The following is a 20,665-nucleotide window of genomic DNA, read 5'->3' on the forward strand; positions in this document are numbered from 1 at the left end:
AATTGCACATCACAAATAACACTTCGAACTAAAATGTATCAATACCTGGTTTGCATACATATTGTTGCCTTAGTTAGCATTTACTGGTAGATATCATAAGTTGAAATGTCTTTCCTACCCTACCGGCTACCGATTCTTCTGTGAGCTGCTCAATGCCAAAACCAGTTTAGAACTGAAAACTCTTCCTGCCTGCAGATGACATTCCGCTGAAACTAAGCTATGTGCAGCGCACATGTGAATGTATTTCACGTGCTTTGCGATTGTGTAAGCTACTTTATGCATGATTTCTTTATTGTACTACATAAATTGTATACCACCACTACACTACTTTCATATGCATCAGTAGGAATTAAGAAGTGAGTATACGCAATACCCACAGAAAAAAAGCGTGTTGTCTTTCTGTCCGAGAGGAGACCTACACACCAAAATGGCCACAGAGGATGGAGGTCAATGTGAGTTTTTGTCCTGTTCTGACTACAGTGCATTCGGAAAGTATTCAGACCCGTTGACTTTTTCCACATTTTGTTACGTTACAGCCATTGACATCACCAGACCCGGGCTTTCGTGGCTTTAGCCGCCCGACTGATTTTGCCTCAGCCCGAGTCTTTTGCCCTGCTGGGATGGTGTAAAACAAGCTAGGCTATACTGTATTACACATGGCAATGAATACTCCAAACTAGAGCCCTGGCCTGTCTCTGCCTTTTTTAGTGCTGCCTCAAACCAGCATTTCTGTGTACGATGTCTCTAGCAGGCGGAGTCAAAGTGGTTTTCCAAAGTAATTTTTGATTCATCCCAAAAAAGTATATTTTGGCGCCTGCGGGCGACTGTTCATTCTCTGAGGGAGAAAGTGTTAAGATGAGAAGGAGAACCGGAGGTAAACTTTGTTGGCTTGCTATTACTATAGCACATTTTGTTAGCCCATGATGATGTTATTCAGAGTTATTGACCTCACATTAAGACAGATTCGACTAACTTACATTTAAACATGTTGACTCAAAAGCTGAACTGACAGATCATGTTAAGATAACTAATTAACGTGAGGGACTACCCAGTCTAGCTAGCAGCAGTGCTGCTTAATTAGAAACCTATCAAATTTTATGAGCAGAGTTTTGACAGTACATTTATTGATTAGCTATCTGGACACTGAATCCAACTGCTGGAGCTCTGTTCACCACCCAACAAAGTATCACTAACTAACCAATTACTGTCTAATCAAGTACTGTCCAAATATGCAAAAAAATAAATAATAAAGATAGCTTGCTAACGTGACGTTAGCTACTTTTGGAAATGTCGAAGGAATTGTCTAAAGGACTCTCAGACCATGAGAAACAAGAATCTCTGGTCTGATGAAACCAATATTGAACTCTTTGGCCTGAATGACAAGCGTCATGTCTGGAGCAGAACTGGCACCATATCTACGGTGAAGCATGGTGGTGGCTGTGGGGATGTTTTTCAGCGGTAGGGACTGGGAGACTAGTCAGGATTGAGGGAAAGATGAACGGAGCAAAGTACAGAGAGATCCTTAATGAAAACCTGCTCAGGACCTCAGACTAGGGCAAAGGTTCCCATTCCAACAGGACTATGACACAAAGTACACAGCCAAGACAATGCAGGAGTGGCTTCGGGACAAGTCTCTGAATGTCCCTGAGTGGCCCAGCCAGAGCCCGGACTTGAACCCGATCGAACATCTCTGGAGAGACCTGAAAATAGTTGTTCAGCGACGCTCCCCATCCAAACTGACAGAGCTTGAGAGGATCTGCAGAGAAGAATTGGAGAAACTCCCCAAATACAGGTGTGCCAAGCTTGTAGCGTCATACACAAGAAGACTCAAGGCTGTAATAGCTGCCAAAGGTGTTTCAACAAAGTACTGAGTAAAGGGTCTGAATACTTAAAAAGTGATATTTCAGTATTTTATTTTGAATACATTTGCAAAAATATGTAAAAACCTGTTTTTGCTTCGTCATTATGGGGTATTGTGTGTAGATTGATGAGGGAATAAAACCATTTTATACATTTTAGAATAAGGCTGTAATGTATCAAAATGTTGATAAAGTTGTGGAGTCTGAATACGTTCCGAATGCACTGTATATTGTTGAAGTGAACAGAAATGAGGCTTTGTTTTGTGACTGGAGGGATATAACTATTTTCAAGGTCAAACAGGCATTGATACAATGTATGTGTTATATTAATCTTGTTTCATTATAAGTCTGCATTGGTTATTGTACCTTTGCTTATGAATAAGACAAGGGGCGGGGGTGTGTCTATTTGTCAATAACAGCTGGTGTGCGATGTCTAATATTAAAGAAGTCTCGAAGTATTGCTCGCCTGAGGAAGAGTACCTTATGATAAACTGTAGACCACAAAATCTACCATGAGAGTTCTCATCTACGTATATTATTCATAGCCGTCTATTTACCACCACAAATCGATGCTGTCACTAAGACCGCACTCAACCAGCTGTATAAGAAAACAAGAAAATATTCATCTTGAGTGGCCGAGGAAACTTAAATCATTTTTACCTAATTTCTACCAGCATGTCACATGTGCAACCAGAGGAAAAAACTCTCGACCACCTTTACTCCACACACAGAGACGCATGCAAAGCTCTCCCTCGCCCGCCATTTGGAAAATCTGACCATAACTCTATCCTCTTGATTCCTGCTTACAAGCAAAACCTAAAGCAGGAAGTACCAGTGACTCGCTCAATACGGAAGTGGTCAGATGACGCGGAGGCTACGCTACAGGACTGTTTTGCTAGCACAGACTGGACTTTGTTCCAGGATTCATCCAATGGCATTGAGGAGTATACCACCTCAGTGATCAGCTTCATCAATAAGTGCATCGACGACGTCGTCTCCACAGTGACCGTACGTACATATCCTAACCAGAAGCCATGGATTACAGGCAACATCCGCATCAAGATAAAGGCTAGAGCTGCCGCTTTCCAGGAGCGGGACACTAATTCGGACGCTTATAAGAAATCCCGCTACGCCCTCAGACGAACAATCAAACAGGCAAAGCATCAATACAGGATTACGATTGTATCCTACTACACCGGCTCTGACGCTCGTCGGATGTGGCAGGGCTTGAAAACTATTACGGACTACAGAGGGAAACCCAGCCGCGAGCTGCCCAGTGACACGAGCCTACCAGATGAGCTAAAGGCCTTTTATGCCCACTTTGAGTCAAGCAACACTGAAGCATGCATGAGAGCACCAGCTGTTCCGGACGACTGTGTGATAATGCTCTCGGTAGCCGATGTGAGCAAGACCTTTAAACAGGTCAACATTCACAAAGCTGCGGGGCCAGACGGATTACCAGGACGTGTACTCAAAGCATGCGCGGACCAACTGGCGAGTGACTTTAATTATATTTTCAACCTCTGCCTGACCGAGTCTGTAATAACTACATGTTTCAGGGAGACCATCAAAGGTCATGTGCCAAAGGAAGCAAAGATAACCTGCCTAAATGATTACCGCCCCGTAGCACTCACGTCGGTAGCCATGAAGTGCTTTGAAAGGCTGGTCATGGCTCACATCAACAGCATCATCCCGGGTAACCTCCCCTCCGATTCGCATACCGCTCCCACAGATGCAATCTCAATCGCACTCCACACTGCCCTTTCCTACCTGGACAAAAGGAACACCTATGTGAGAATGCTGTTCATTAACTAAAGCTTAGTGTTCGACGCCATAGTGCCCACAAAGCTCATCACTAAGCTAAGGACCCTTAGACTAAACAGCTCCCTCTTTCAACTGGATCCTGGACTTCCTGACGGGTCGGCCCCAGGTGGTAAGGGTAGGCAACAACACTCAGGGGTCTGTGCTTAGTTCCCTCCTACTCCCTGTTCACCCACAACTGCATGGCCAAACACGACTCCAACACCATCATTAAGTTTGCTGACGACACAACAGTGGTAGGCCTGATTACCGACAACGATGAGACAGCCTATAGGAAGGAGGTCAGAGGTCAGAGATGCCAGGACAACAACCTCTCCCTCAATGTGAGCAAGACAAAGGAGCTGATTGTGGACTACATGAAAAGGCGGGCCGAACAGGCCCCCATTAACATCCACTTGTGCTGAAGTGGAGCAGGTCAAGAGTTTCAAGTTCCTTGGTGTCCACATCACCAACGAAATATCATCATCCAAACACACCAAGACAGTTGTGAAGAGGGCACGACTGCATCTTTCCCCCCCAGGAGACTGAAAATATTTGGCATGGGTCCCCAGATCCTCAAAAAGTTCTACAGCTGCACCATCGAGAGCATCCTGGCCGGTTGCATCACCGCCTGGTATAGAAACTGCTCGGCATCTGACCGTAAGGCGCTACAGAGGGTAGTGCATACAGCCCAGCAAATCATTGGTGCCAAGCTTCCTGCCATCCAGGATCTATATACTAGGCTGTGTCAGAGGAAAGCCCAAGAAATTGTCAAAGACTCCAGTAACCCAAGTCATAGTCTGTTTTTCCCCCCCACCCCCATTTGTTTTAACACTGCTGCTACTTGCTGTTTATTATCTATGCATAGTCACTTTACCCCTACCTGCATGTACAAATTGCCTTGACAAACATGTACCCCCCCGCACATTGACTCAGTACCGGTACCCGCTGTATACAGCCTTGTTAAACTGCGTTGTTGGTTAAGGGCTTGTAAGTAAGCATTTCACGGTAAGGTCTACCTACACCTGTTGTATTGGGTGCATGTGACAAATAAAGTTTGATTTGATTTGATCAATGATGGCTGTTCCTAATACTTTGCAAATAGTTTTTGCCTCTCAGTAGATTTGGTTACGTTGCGCAGGATTGAGGAACAGTAGCTATCAATTACCTTACCTGCCATACTGGCCTTTGCGTCGACCATAGGACTTACATAACATAGCAAACTTTGATGTTCTTGCAGAGATATGTTTTTTAAGCTCTCCTCTGTCTCATTTTGTTCCGTCTCTCTGTGTTTGTTCTGCAGCTAAAGCCGTGACCGAGACCACTGGGAAATTCAGATCACGTCTCTTTGTCACCTCAGATCAAGATGTAAGTAAGATCGCTGTCTACCTATCTCTTTTTCTTTCTCGCTCTCATTATCTCCCTCTTTCTATCGCTCTCTCTCTTCCTCTCTCTTTCTCTCAGTGATGACACAGGTTGAAGCTAGAGTCATCTGTGCTCTCGGCTCTGGGGGGCTGTGTGGGCATTCTCACCTGATTCATTCATTCATATTTTACTGCTAAAACACTGCTCACTTCAGCCTGTTGGCAGATAATTTCTTAATGCACTTATATTTTTACTGTCTTGGTACAAGGGGTATAGGGAAATTCCTAACTTCCTAAACTGAATTTTCACTTAATCATGCATTGATATCAATGGGAGACTTAGTGCAAATGTGTCTTTAAGTGGAAGTTAGAATTGACCCCTATGAGTGGATTTGTAACGTCCCCCTTTCCCTCTATCAGAGCGGTATCTTGCAGATAGATGTCTGTAAGCCAGAGGGAGGGTGGCTGGGCTTTGCTCTGATTGGAGGATGCAATGGGAGCGTGCTCAGAGTGAAGAAGATCTGCACTGGAGGCGTGGCCCAGCAAGACGGGCGGCTCAGAGTGGGAGACATACTGCTCGAGGTACGCGCAAGCACGTACACACACACACTTATCAATGACTGATTATGAGTCCTAACATTACTTTTAATATATTTGTACTAAATACAGTGAGCTCCAAAAGTATTGGGACAGTGACATTTTGTTTTTGTTTTGGCTCTGTACTCCAGCACTTTGGATTTTAAATGATACAATGACTATGAGGTTAAAGTGCATTTTGGGTGAAATGTTTTAGAAATTACAGCACTTTTTGTACGTAGTCCCTCAGTTTTAGAGGACCAAAAGTATTGGGACAAATTCACTTACTTTACATGTATAAAAATAGTCAAAAGTTAAGTATTTGGTCTCATATTCAAAGCACGCAATGACTACATCAAGCTTGTGACTCTACAATTTATTGGATGCATTTTCTGTTTGTTTAGCTTGTGTTTCAAATTGTTTTATGCCCAATGGTAATTCATGGTAAATAATGTATTGTGTCATTTTGGATTTACTTTTATTGTAAATGAACACTTCTACATTAATGTGGATGCTACCATGATTACAGATAATCCTGAATGAATCGTGAATAATGATGAGTGAGAAAGTTACAGAGACATACATATCATACCCCTGGCTAAATTAAGGCAGTTATACAATTTTAAAAACATTACAATACATTCATTACAGAATTCACAATGTGCCCTCAGGCCAATACTCCACTACCACATATCTACAACACATGTGTACGTGTGTGTATAGTGCATATGTGTGTGTGTATGCATGTGTCTGTGCCTATGTTTGTGTTGCTTCCCAGTCCCCGCAGTTCCATAAGGTGTACTTTTTTCTGTTTTTAAAATCTGATTCTACTGCTTGCATCAGTTACCTGATGTGGAATAGAGTTTCATGTGGTCATTGCTCTATGTAGTACTGTGTACCTCCCATAGTCTGTTCTGGACTTGGGGACTGTGAAGAAACCTCTGGTGGCATGTCTTGTGGGGTATGCATGGGTGCCCGAGCTGTGTGCTAGTCGTTTAAACAGACAGCTCGGTGCTTTCAACATGTCAATACTTCTCACAAATACAAGTAGAGATGAGGTCAATCTCTCCTCTACTTTGAGCCAGGAGAGATTCACGTGCATATTATTAATGTTTGCTAACTGTGTACATCCAAGGGCTAGCCGTGCTGCCCTGTTCTGAGCCAATTGCAATTTTCCTAAGTCCCTCTTTGTGGCATCTGACCACAAGACTGAACATTAGTCCAGGTTCAACAAAACTAGAGCCTGTAGAACCTGCCTTGTTAATAGTGCTGTTAATAAGGTAGAATAGGGCAGACTTCTCCCCATCTCAGCTACTGATGCCTCAATATGTTTTGACCATGACAGTAAATTCAACTTGCTCAATTTCCACATTATTTATTACAATATTTAGTTGAGGTTTAGGGTTTATTGAATGATTTGTCCCAAATACATTGCTTTTAGATTTAGAAATATTTAGGACTAACATATTCCTTGCCACCCATTCTGAAACCAACTGCAGCTCTGTGTTAAGTTTTGCAGTCATTGCAGTTGCTGTAGTAGCTGACATGTATAGTGTTGAGTCATCCACATACATAGACACACTGGCTTTACTCAAAGTTAAGGGGCCTTGACAGCTGCCCTGGGGAATTCCTAATTCTACCTGGATTATGTTGGAGAGGCTTCCATTAAAGAATACCCTTTGTGTTCTGTTAGACAGGTAACTCTTTATCCACAATATAGCAGGGGGTGTAAAGCCATAACACATACGTTTTTCCAGCAGCAGACTATGATCAAAAATGTCAAAAACCGCACTGAAGTCTAACAAAACAATCTTTTATCATCAATTTCTCTCAGCCAATCATAAGTCATTTGTGTAAGTGCTGTGCCTGTTGAATGTCTTTCCCTATAAGCGTGCTGGATGTCTGTTGTCAATTTGTTTACTGTAAAATAGCATTGTATCTGGTCAAACACAATTTTTTTCTAAACTTTACTAAGGGTTGGTAACAGGCTGATTGGTCGGGTATTTGAGCCTGTAAAGGGGGCTTTACTATTCTTGGGTAGCGGAATGACTTTTGCTTCCCTCCAGGTCTGAGGGCACACACTTTCTAGTAGTCTTAAATTGAAGATATGGCAAATAGGAGTGGCAATATAGTCCGCTATTATCCTCAGTAATTTTCCATCCAAGTTGTCAGACCCAGGTGGCTTGTCATTGTTGATAGACAACAATCATTGTTTCACCTCTTCCACACTCACTTTACAGAATTCAAAATTACAATTCTTGTCTTTAATAATTTGGTCAGATATACAGTACCAGTCAAACGTTTGGACACACCTACTCATTCAAAGGTTTTTCTTTATTTTTTACTATTTTCTACATTGTAGAATAATAGTGAAGAAATCAAAACTATGAAATAACACATATGGAATCATGTAACTAAAAAAGTGTTAAACAACTCAAAGTATATTTTAGATTCTTCAATGTAGCCACCCTTTGCCTTGATGACAGCTTTGCACACTCTTGGCATTCTCACAACCAGCTTCACCTGGATTGCTTTTCCAACAGTCTTGAAAGAGTTCTCACATATGCTGGGCACTTGTTGGCTGCTTTACCTTCACTCTGCGGTCCAACTCATCCCAAACCATCTCAATTGGGTTGAGGTCGGGTGATTGTGGAGACCAGGTCATCTGATGCAGCACTCCATCACTCTCCTTCTTGGTCAAATAGCCCTTACACAGCCTGGAGGTGTGTTGGGTCGTTGTCCTGTTGAACAAATGATACTCCCACTAAGCACAAACCAGATGGGATCGTGTATCGCTGCAGAATGCTGTGGTAGCCATGCTTTTTAAGTGTGCCACCATCACACCTCCTCCTCCATGCTTCACCGTGGGAACCACACATGCGGAGATCATCCGTTCACCTACTCTGCGTCTCACAAAGACATGGCGGTTGGAACCAAAAATCTCCAATTTGGACTCATCAGACCAAAGAACAGATTTCCACCGGTCTAATGTCTATTGCTCGTGTTTCTTGGCCCAAGCAAGTATTTTCTTCTTATTGATGTCCTTTAGTAGTGGTTTCTTTGCAGCAATTCGACCATGAAGGCCTGTTTCACGCAGTCTCCTCTGAACAGTTGAAGTTGAGATGTGTCAGTACTTGAAATCTGTGACGCATTTATTTTGGCTGCAATTTCTGATGCTGGTAACTCTGATGAACGTATCCTCTGCAGCAGAAGTAACTCTGGGTCTTCCTTTCCTGTGGTGGTCCTCGTGAGAGCCAGTTTCATCATTGTGCTCGATGGTTTTTGCGACAGCCTTTGAAGAAACTTTCAAAGTTCTTGTAATTATCCGGATTGGCTGACCTTCATGTCTCAAAGTAATGATGGACTGTCATTTCTCTTCGCTTATTTGAGCTGTTCTTACCAGAATATGGACTTGGTCTTTTACCAAATAGGACCAAGAGTGTCCAAAGCTTTTCATCAAGGAAAAGGGTGGCCACTTTGGCCACTTCACTTTGTTTAACACTTTTTTGGTTACTACATTATTCCATATGTGTTATTTCATAGTGTCGATGTCTTCACAATTATTCTACAATGTAGAAAATAGTAAAAATAAAGAAAAACCCTGGAATGAGTAGGTGTGTCCAAACTTTTGACTTGTACTGTACATGTACTTGGATGTGTAGTGTCAGCTTTTGTTGCTGGAATTTCATGCGTAAATTTGAAAAACTTGCCAATGAAATATAATTAAAGTAGTTGTCAATATCAATTGGTTTTGAATTGAATGAGCCATCTGATTCAATGAATGATGGAGCTGAATTTGCCTTTTTTCCCAAAATATCCTTGAAGGTGCTCCAAAGCCTTTTACTGTCATTCTTTGTCATTTATCTTTGTTTCATAGTGTAGTTTCTTCTTTTTATTCAGTGTAGTCACATGATTTCTCAATTTGCAGTACATTTGCCAATCGGTTGTGAAGCCAGACTTCTTTGCCATTCCTTTTGCCTCATCCCTCTCAACCATGTACTTTTTCAACTTTTCATCATCCTCTGGGATTTAACAGTTTCTTAATGGGTGCATACTTTTTAGTAACTGGGATAAGCAATTTCATAAATATGTCAAGTGCACCGTCTGTTTGATCCTCATTACACACCACAGACCAACAAATATTCTTTACATCAACAACATAGGAATCACTACAAAACTTATTGAATGACCTCTTATACACTGTACTAGGCCCAGCCTTTGGAACTTTGGTTTTCTTGTATATGGCTACTATATTGTGGTCACTACATCCAATGGATCTGTATACTGCTTTCAAGAACATTTCTGCAGCATTAGTAAAGATGTGATCAGTACATGTTGATTATTTCAATCCTGCACAGTTTGAACCTGAACCAGGTTGCAGGCACTGGTTACAGTTTGAAGCTTTTTTTTTGAGTGGGCAGCTATTTAAATCACAGTCTATTTAAATCACCCAGAAAATATACCTCTCTGTTGATATCACATACGTTGTCAAGCATTTCACACATGTTATCCAGCTACTGACTGTTAGCACTTGGTGGTCTATAGCAGCTACCCACATGAATGTAACTTTGCATCCAACACGTTTGTACAGTCACAAGCTTAATGTAGCCATTGTGTGCTGGGAATATGGGACTAAATACTGAACTTTTTATCTACTTTAATACACATATAAGTGAATTTGTCCCAATACTTTAAAATAGGGGGACTATGCAAAAAAGTGCTATAATTTCTAAACTGTTCACCCAATATGGATGAAAATACCCTCAAATTAAAGCTGATAGTCTGTACTTTATCCTCATAGTCATTGTATCATTTCAAATCCAAAGTGCTGGAGTATTGAGCCAAAACAACAAAAATTTATCACTGTCCCAATACTTTTGGAGCTCATTGTATGTGTCATTGTTGTATTCCAATGTGTTTTAGGTGAATGGGATAATAGTATCAGGTCTGAGCCACAGTAAGGTGGTGGATATCCTTCGTAAGGTAAAGGGAAACGTCCAGCTCATCATCTGTAGAGACATCATACCACGGGTCAATACAGCACCCTGCACTGATGGTTCCTTCTATATGGCCTCTTGCCCTAGAGACAACATGGCCGCCTGCCCTGGATCAAATACGGCCTCCTGTCCTGGATCAGGATCCAATATGGCCTCCTGTCTTGGATTAAATATGGCCTCCTGTCCTGGATCAAATATGTCCCCTTGTCCTGGGTCAAATATGATGACCTGCCAAGGAGTCAACATGGCTATCAGCACTGGGTCAAATATGGCCTCCTGTCCTGGATCACATGTGACCGCCTGCCCTGAAGCCCATATGGGGGATAAAGCGGAGCTTGTCTCTAACCCTGCTGCCTGCTCCTTACCTGATGTCCAGCAGGAGGACCTTCCCCCTGGTGAGATCTAAGAGGGCCAGTTAATCCCAAATTAATGTTTATTGGGGGGGTTTCATACTTAAAAAGTTATATTTTTAGCTATTTTTAGCTAAGTATATATTCCAATCTGCAGTCCTCAAACCTAAACAAAATGTACTTAAATAATTGAGTTATACTGTATGTATTTTTGCCTGTGTGTTTGATTCCAGAGTTGACTTCAGATCCAGTACCCTATGTAGAGGAGGATATTATCCCCCTTTCTCCCCCCCACCTCTCTCCTCCCCATCATCCCGCACACCGCCTGCAGGCCCTGACAGGGGGCATGGCTGGACAGGTAACACACACACACACTCACAGTGCTCTAAATAAAATAACATAAATGGTGGCACTGGTGCTCCCAACTTTAGAAAGTTAGGAGTACCACATAAAATTTAGGAGCACCAGAAAATAAAATTTCTTGTTGATTGAGACAGTCTTTATTGGGCCTATATTAATTCTAGTTATCGTGGTTTCCAAGCAGATGTTGTGCCCTAGAAACAAATATGTTACCCTGTAAAGACATTTGTTTATTATAAAAGCTAAAATCTTGATACAAATACCTGTCATTGAAATTACAAAGTAATTTGTGGAATATTAGGTTTCTACATTGTGTAAAAAGCACTGTTTCCTATTGAGATGCATTACATTGAAAATTGTACACTGTCTCTTTAAGAATGTCAGTGACGTTCTGAGTGACAACATGCAAATATGTCATTCATTAATTGCTATGAGTATTGATCTCTCATTTCCATTCTTTCTGTGCCCCAAAATGTTTGGATATACTGGAAAAGTTGTCAGGTGGTTAGCTAGCCACCTATTGAGGTAACATGACTGAACAAGGTGTTAACAGCCCACAAGTAGTTTTAAAACGAGATGGTTTAAGAATGTAAAATGTGGCCCGCCAATTGAGATGCATCCAGCTGCAACGTAGATTATATGGGTCACAAATTCTGAACAGTTTGGGCTAGAGACAAGCGGTTTTCAATGTAGTAATGGTACAACCACCACGGTCACAAATCTGCACTCACTTTTTTCTCTAGGGCACTTGGAAACAGCAGTACAGCGATGCTTATTTCAAATGCTTTTACTCAAATAGTATTTTACTGGGTGACTTTTACTTGAGTCATTTTGTATTAAGGTATCTTTACTTTTACTCAAGCAAGTATGACAGTTTGGTAGTTTTTCCACTTCTGCATGTTATGTGTATGCTTGTCATCAGTAAGGACTCAGGAGTTTAGGATAAGAATAAACGGAATAGAGCTTAGCACGAGCAAAATCCTAGAAGAATATATGGATCAGTCTGCTTCCAACAGACACTGGGAGACAAATTCATCTTTCAGCAGGACAATAACCTAAAACACAAAGCCAAATATACACTGGAGTTGCTTACCAAGACAACATTGAATGTTCCTGAGTGGCCTAGTTACAGTTTTGACTTGAATCGTCTTGAAAATATATGGCAAAACTTGAAAATGGCTGTCTAGCAATGATCAACGACCAACTTGAGAGCTTGAAGAATTTTTAAAAGAGTAATGCACATATGTGACCCGTTTCAGGTAACTAGGTAAGGAGCAGCAGCACGGTCAGATGATCTGGGGACAGCAATGAGTCATCATGCCAGGTAGTCCTGAGCCATGGTCCTAGGGCTCAGGTTCTCCGAGAGAGAGAAAGAAAGAAAGCGAGAAAGAGAGAATTAGAGAGAGCATACTTTAATTCACACAGGACACCGGATAAGACAGGAGAAATACTCCAGATATAACAGACTGACCCTAGCCCCCCGACACATAAACTACTGCAGCATAAATACTGGAGGCTGAGACAGGAGGGGGGTCAGGAGACACTGTGGCCCCATCTGATGATACCCCCGGACAGGGCCAAACAGGCAGGATATTACCCCACCCACTTTGCCAAAGCACAGCCCCCACACCACTAGAGGGATATCTTCAACCACCAACTTACCATCCTGAGACAAGGCCGAGTATAGCCCACAAAGATCTCCTCCATGGCACAACCCAAGGGGGGGCGCAAACCCAGACAGGAAGACCATGTCAGTGACTCAACCCACTCAAGTGACGCACCCCTCCTAGGGACGGCAAGGAAGAGCACCAGTAAGCCAGTGACTCAGCCCCTGTAATAGGGTTAGAGGCAGAGAATCCCAGTGGAGGGGAACCGGCCAGGCAGAGACAGCAAGGGCGGTTCGTTGCTCCAGTGCCTTTCCGTTCACCTTCACACTCCTGGGCCAGACCACTCAATCATAGGACCTATTGAAGAGATGAGTCTTCAATAAAGACTTAAAGGTTGAGACCGAGTCTGCGTCTCTCACATGGGTAGGCAGACCATTCCATAAAAATTTAGCTCTATAGGGGAAAGCACTGCCTCCAGCTGTTTGCTTAGAAATTCGAGGGACAATTAGGAGGCCTGCGTCTTGTGACCGTAGCGTACGTGTAGGTATGTACGGCAGGACCAAATCGGAAAGATAGGTAGGTAGGAAAGATAGGTAGGAGCAAGCCTATGTAATGCTTTGTAGGTTAGCAGTAAAACCTTGAAATCAGCCCTTGCCTTAACAGGAAGCCAGTGTAGGGAGGCTAGCACTGGAGTAATATTATCACATTTTTTGGTTCTAGTCAGGGTTCTAGCAGCCGTATTTAGCACTAACTGAAGTGTATTTAGTGCTTTATCCAGTTGCAGTTACCAACGCTCTGGATAACTGCCTAACCAGCTCTGTTATAGCGAGCAATGTTCAGTGAGCCCTCAATTGTGTCTGGAAGTAGCTAGAAAGTTAGCTTGGGTACCTGACTGCTTTTAAATAAGGATCGGTGTCCCGTTAGCAGGCAGATCGGTGTCCCGTTACATTTTCAATTTGTCAAAAAGTTTTATGGTATGTATTGCTTTTTTGATTTTACACTTACTGATAATTTCAAAATAATATTTTGATTATATTTTAAACAATGTGAAGACGGGTTTGTTCTCCACACACTTCATTTTATGGATAAAGAATCTGCCGTGAAAAATAAACAAATTAACAATGTAAGTTAAATCAGGGTCCGTATAATTTGGATCAAAATAAAAAATAATGGCCTCCTGGGTGGCGCAGTGGTCTAAGGCTAGCTGTGCCACCAGAGATTCTGGGTTCGAGCCAAGGCTCTGTCGCAGCTGGCCGCGACCGGGAGGCCCATGGGGCAGCACACAATTGGCCCAGCGTCGTCCGGGTTAGGGAGGATTTGGCCGGCAGGGATATCCTTGTCTCATCGCGCACTAGCGACTCCTGTGGCGGGCCGGACGCAGTGCACGCTGTCCAGGTCGCCAGGTGTACTGTGTTTCCTCCGACACATTGGTGCAGCTGGCTTCCGGGTTGGATGGGAATTGTGTCAAGAAGCAGTGCTGCTTGGTTGGGTTGTGTTTCGGAGGACGCATGGCTCTCGACCTTTGCCTCTCCCGAGTCTGTATGGCAGTTGCAGCAATGAGACAAGACTGTAACTACTACCAATTGGATACCACGAAATTAGGAAGAAAAACGAGGTAATTAAAAAAATAAAACATAATATCAGTCTTTCAAATTAACATTAATAGTAGTTTCTTTTAAAATAAAATCTTCTAACGCACTCCAAAATCTTCTGACATAAGAACAGTCTCAAAATAAATGGTCAAGAGTCTTTGGGTCACAACCACAAAATACACATTTGTTATCAATAGCCATTTTGAATCTGACTAAAAAAGGTCAGATAAAACCATAAAGAGATGGGTGGGGATAAAGCTTAAGAGGGTGTGAACGATGTTGAATGGGTGTAGACAAAGAAAGGCTCTCCAGTAGTAGTAGCAAAACATTCAAAGGCCATTTTCTCAAAAGTGAGTTTATAAACCTTCAAAGCAAAATAACTTCCCCATTGCTCTTCGACTGTAGTGTATGATATACCATTTTCTAGCTCTGAGTCTCTACTTTTATCCAATGTAAAAAAAAAAATTTTTTAAAAAATACAATTTCAAATGTTGCTACATAAGACTGATTTTGAGCCGGTCGGTCACATATATTGTTATTTTCCAGGTGTGCAAAGCTCTTAGAGACTTACCCAGAAAGACTCACAGCTGTAATCACTGCCAAAGGTGATTCTGACATGTGTGAATACTTTTGTACTTCTGTAAATTAGATATTTCAGTACTTCATTTTCAATACATTTGCAAACATTTCTAAAAACATGTTTTTACTTTGTTGTAATGGGGTATTGTGTGTAGACCAGTGACACATCTCAATTTAACACATTTTAAATTCAGTCTGTTACACAACAAAATGTGGGAAAAGTCAATATTCTCTGTATGCAACAAAATGGTTGCGCTTTAGAGCCCTACACACATATACACACACACACCACTGTAACATTGCAGTGTATCTTAAGAGCCACCTGTCACCTCACTCTCTTTCTCTCTTGTTCTCTCTCTGTGTGTGTGTGTGTTTTATGTAGGAGAGCTGTAACAGTACACCCTCTCATCAGGCTTGCTGCCTGTCTAGCAAGAGTGTGACTAACTTGCTGTATGAAGCCTCTGACAGGTAAGACTAATTTGATCCTCCTCTTTTCCTCTCTTCTCTTCCTCTGCTCCATCTGTCTCTCAATAACAATCGCACATTTGGGCCTGTACGATTTTGATTCTTAAAGCTAAGTTCACTTTACTTGAATGATCAGTTTCAGACGCAAAATAGATGTTTCCTTGATGAGTTAACTGCCCTGTAAGCTCTGTGTATTAATATTAAAGTCATGTTTCAGTTGTTGTTCTCAGAGTACCCTGTGTACATCTGTAGTGCCAGACCACACACTGTTACTCCACGTTACTGTAGTGTAGACTGACTTTGACCACAAGGAGGGAGCAAAGAGTCACTAATAAAACACAAACTCATGTTTCCTATGATGATATAACCATATCACAATAGAATGTTCTAGTTGAATAGAAGTTGACTTGACTCTTAAAGGCTCTTCATGGTCAATCAGAACTGCAGTGGCCATACAGCATTTACTGCCTCCCCAAAAGTCAGAGCATTCATGCTTTTTGCACTTCAGGGAGCTGTCATACACATCCAATACATTTTTCTGTACTGCGCTACTCGTAATGATTGAGGGCTAATCTCTATAGCCATCCAGTTAATTACAAGCAACTGGCTCAATGAAAATACCTTACCTCTTCTGAGATGTTGGAGTTCATTTCCCGGTGCTTGACATAGGAGCTCAGCCAAGATAGCATGAAATAAAAAGACTGCCCTGTTTTCCCACCTGCATCTCAACCCCAAATTTCTCAGCAAAAGTAGGCTACATTTAGGCTATTGTTTATTTGTGTATTTCAAACTAAGTTGAAGTAAAAATCTGAATATAATGCTTGTATGGATTTCAACCCCATCGTCATCAATCAACTACATAACAGTTAAAAACTACTTTGACTACCATAACTGATTTCTGTGTGCCAGCTATGCTACCAGCTTATACGAATGGGAGTTAGCATTTGGCAGTCACTTTTCTAAACCTTAAAAGGGACAACTTCTAAATGCTATGCAGCCAAATATATCTAAATCGTATTTTAGTAACCACATTGTGGGCCTCTTACAATACATCAATCATGACAGATTTGACAAATATCCACTTTGTTAGACCAGATGTGTTAAATGTGCGCCGATCCAGTGTCCTTCTATCTCCCATGGTCTGCATTCAATTGACCTTTTTACTACTAAATTGTATTAAACTTCATCTACTTTTTAATGGGATTTATTGAACATTGTAAACCTCGCATTGTTAAAAACTCCCATGCCGAAGCTATGACTTTCAACATTCTATTCACTTTAAACAGTGTCACTTTCGATGCAAATCAGCTACTGTGACCAGTTTCCCAACAACTTAGAGAAATACTTAAAATGTATGAAATCTTAGTCTTCTCTGCTATTCAAATCTGGAATCAGATCAGAATTATCTACTACCTATCAAGAGCTAGAGCTCTTTTAGTAACCGCATCAACTACTTTCATTAGCTAACTTCCTACTGTTGAATTAACTGTCACAGCCCTTTCAGAAATGTCTAATTATAGCACTGGGTGAGCACATTCTAAGCATTGTGACTTTTGACACAAATCAGCTACTTTGACCACTTTCCCATAATTTAAAACAAAGCTTAAGAGTGTATGAAATCTTTGTCTACTTCTCTGCTTTTCAAATATAAAATCAAAACAATACAGCCGTTTTAGTAACTGCATCAACTCCATTTTTTCCCCCAACTTTTAGAAACAACTGAAATTTTGACCACTTTCCCAGTACATTAGACAAAAACTTAAAGGGTATGACATCTTGATGTACTTCTCTGCTATTTAAATCGGGAATAAGAACACAATTATCTTCTACCAATTAAGAGTGTCGTGACTTGACTTTAACATCAATCTGAAGACTGTTATTTATCTAAATAACTAACTATGTTTAATTGTTACCTGATTTAAATTAATGTAACAATTAACTCATTAGGATCTGGGGCACCACGAAAGCAGTACTTTAAAGAGTTACCATCTCTCGAATTAAACTCTAAAATGTCTTTAGCTATCACATCTATAAACAGTTAACTTATTAATCATAACCTCGTATCATATCATCATTCTGAACAGTCGTAACCTCCTTGCATCTGCAAAAATCTGAGCCTTACTTATGATTCAGTACTACACAAATTGGTTTAACCTCTCTAAGGTACGTGGGACGGTAGCGTCCCACCTCGTCAACAGCCAGTGAAACTGCAGGGCGCCAAATTCAAAACAACAGATATCCCATAATTAAAATTCCTCAAACATACATGTATTTTACACCATTTTAAAGATACACTTGTTGTAAATCCAGCCCCAGTGTTCGATTTCAAAAAGGCTTTACGACGAAAGCAAACCAAACGATTATGTTAGGTGAGTGCCTATTCACAGAATAACACAGCCATTTTTCCAGCCAAAGAGAGGATTCACAAAAAGCAGAAATATAGATAAAATTAATCACTAACCTTTGATGATCTTCATCAGATGACACTCATAGGACTTCATGTTACAAAATAAATGTGTGTTTTGTTCGGTAAAGTTCATATTTATATCCAGAAATCTGAGTTTACATTTGCGCGTTACGTTCAGTAGTTCCAAAACATTCTGTGATTTTGCAGAGAGCCACATCAATTTACAGAAATACTCATTATAAATGTTGATGAAAATACAAGTATTATGCATGGAACTTTAGATGCACTTCTCCTTAATGCAACCGCTGTGTCAGATTTCAAAAAAGCTTTACGGAAAAAGCAAACCATGCAATAATCTGAGTACGGCGCTCAGAGCCCAATCAAAACAAAAAGATATCCGCCATATTGTGCAGTCAACAGAAGTCAGAAATAACATTATAAACATTCACTTACCTTTAATGATCTTCATCAGAATGTACTCCCAGGAATCCCAGTTCCACAATAAATGTTTGTTTTGTTCGATAATGTCCATCATTTATGTCCAAATTCCTCCTTTGTTGTTCTAGCGTTCAGTACACTTTCCAAACTCACGACGCGCGTGCAAGTCCAGCGGAAAGTACGGACGAAAAGTTAAAGAAGTTATATTACAGTCCGTAGAAACATGACAAACAAAGTATTGAATCAATCTTTAGGATGTTTTTAACATAATTCTTCAATAATGTTCCAACCGGAGAATTCCTTTGTCTTCAGAAAAATGCTTCACAGTAGAAGCATCAGACAAGGCTCTAAAGACTGTTGACATCTAGTGTAAGCCTTAGGAAGTGCAACATGACCAATATCCCACTGTATCTTCAATAGGGAATGAGTTGAAAAACAACCAACCTCAGATTTCCCACTTCCTGGTTGGATTTTTTCTCAGGTTTTTGCCTGCCATATGAGTTCTGTTATACTCACAGACGTAATTCAAACAGTTTTAGAAACTTCGGAGTGTTTTCTATCCAAATCTACTAATAATATGCATATTCTAGCTTTTATGGCTGAGTAGCAGGCAGTTTACTCTGGGCACGCTTTTCATCCGGACGTGAAAATACCCCAAAGAAGTTAATTATTTATTTACTAGCTAATTAAATGGGAACACAGGATAAACATACACACGTTGCATCGGTTATTGACTTAATATGCTGAAGACAGGTCCCTAGCAGAATGACAACAACTTTGCTGCTTGTTAAAGAAGAGATGGAGAGAGAGGGGGACAGAGACACTTAGCATTGGTACATTCAGAAATTACTGTCACTTACAGTAACCATATACTTGCACTTACCATCATTTATACAGTTTGTAGGAAAGGGGCAGTTCCGGCAGGCTGACACACTTTCTGATCTCACTCAGGGGCGGTGACTACACTTTGCAAAGTCTTAAAAAAACAATTATGTCTTATAGCTAATCAAAAACATCCCACTCTGAACAAAAACACTTTCATAATTTTTTATAATACATGCTCAAAGCACAGTAAGGAAACTTTATACACGTAGTGGGTATACTTTCAAGTTACAGTATTTCCATTATAAAAWTTTTTATGACATCACAAAATAACAAACAAAATTACATTAGTGTTTTATAGATTGCCTCTGACCATTCCCCACGTTCTATGTTAGACAGTCTGTTTGAGATACAAGTTTGTGGTGGGCTAACAGAATATTACACTGGACAGTTATTTTCAGCTAACTTTCCACTGTTGAATTTACTTTCAGAAATATCTCATTATAGCACTCGATTAAGACATTCTAAGCCTAGGACGATGAGTAAGCATTATGACTTTTGATACAAATCAGCTACTTTGACCATTTACCAACAACTTCGACACAAACTTGGAGGGTATGACATCTCAGTCTACTTTTCTGCTTTTCAAATCTAAAATCAGAACAGAAATCAAGAGTGACCTCTGTTTTAGTAACCGCATCAACTACTTTTCATCTCAACTTTACAAACAACAGAAATTTTACCAGCACTTTAGACACAAACTGAGTGGGTTTGAAGTATTGATTTTACTTCTCTACTATTCAAATTCCGGCGCCGAAAAGAGATGGCCGCGTTCCTTGGAAAATATGCAGTATTTTGTTTTTTTATGTGTTATTTCTTACATCGGTACCCCAGGTAATCTTAGGTTTCATTACATACAGTCGGGAGGAACTACTGAATATACGATTAACGTCAACTCATCATCGTTCCTACCAGGAATATGACCAGGAGAGATAATAAGATTGAGAACTGCAATTAAGATCTTCCCATGGTGGTGGAGTCTTTCTGGAATCTCAACCAGAGTAAAACACAGAGGGCGTGTAAATACACGTGATGAGGGGGAGATTAAATTTGTAGGCTAGCAGTAGTTTTTGTTAGGGAATAGTTTCTTACTCCCCTTTGAAAGGAAATACAGGGAGTTCTCATGAGAGAGGTTGTTACCATCTTGTCATTGTCCTAATGGAGGCACCTTTATCATGGGTGAGCAACTGACACCTAAACCTTCCACCATTCAAATTCCCTCAGAGCTCCATAAAGCGGGATGGGCAAACCAAAAAATCTGAACTCATGAGGGCCACAGTAGCTTGCAGGTCTGCAATTACAACTAATTTTGCCATTGTGCAGAGAAAATAGGTTTACAGATATTTTCATGCAAATCTAAACATTGACAGGGAGATGTTGACAGTAATG

At 40.9% G+C, this 20,665-nt stretch overlaps 1 protein-coding gene across 1 annotated transcript in view; it reads left to right on the plus strand.

Moving 5' to 3' along the window:
- LOC111977609 (tyrosine-protein phosphatase non-receptor type 13) overlaps positions 1–20,665 on the plus strand; it is a 66,270-nt gene that overhangs the window by 13,995 nt on the left and 31,610 nt on the right. The window contains exons 4-8 of the mRNA XM_024007113.2: positions 4,963–5,027; positions 5,444–5,605; positions 10,523–10,991; positions 11,180–11,304; positions 15,467–15,552. Coding sequence (XP_023862881.1) covers positions 4,963–5,027; positions 5,444–5,605; positions 10,523–10,991; positions 11,180–11,304; positions 15,467–15,552 — 907 coding nt within the window. The remainder of the gene's footprint in view (positions 1–4,962; positions 5,028–5,443; positions 5,606–10,522; positions 10,992–11,179; positions 11,305–15,466; positions 15,553–20,665) is intronic.

Source organism: Salvelinus sp. IW2-2015, linkage group LG18 (assembly GCF_002910315.2).
Source record: "Salvelinus sp. IW2-2015 linkage group LG18, ASM291031v2, whole genome shotgun sequence".
Classification (NCBI taxonomy): Eukaryota; Metazoa; Chordata; class Actinopteri; order Salmoniformes; family Salmonidae; genus Salvelinus; species Salvelinus sp. IW2-2015.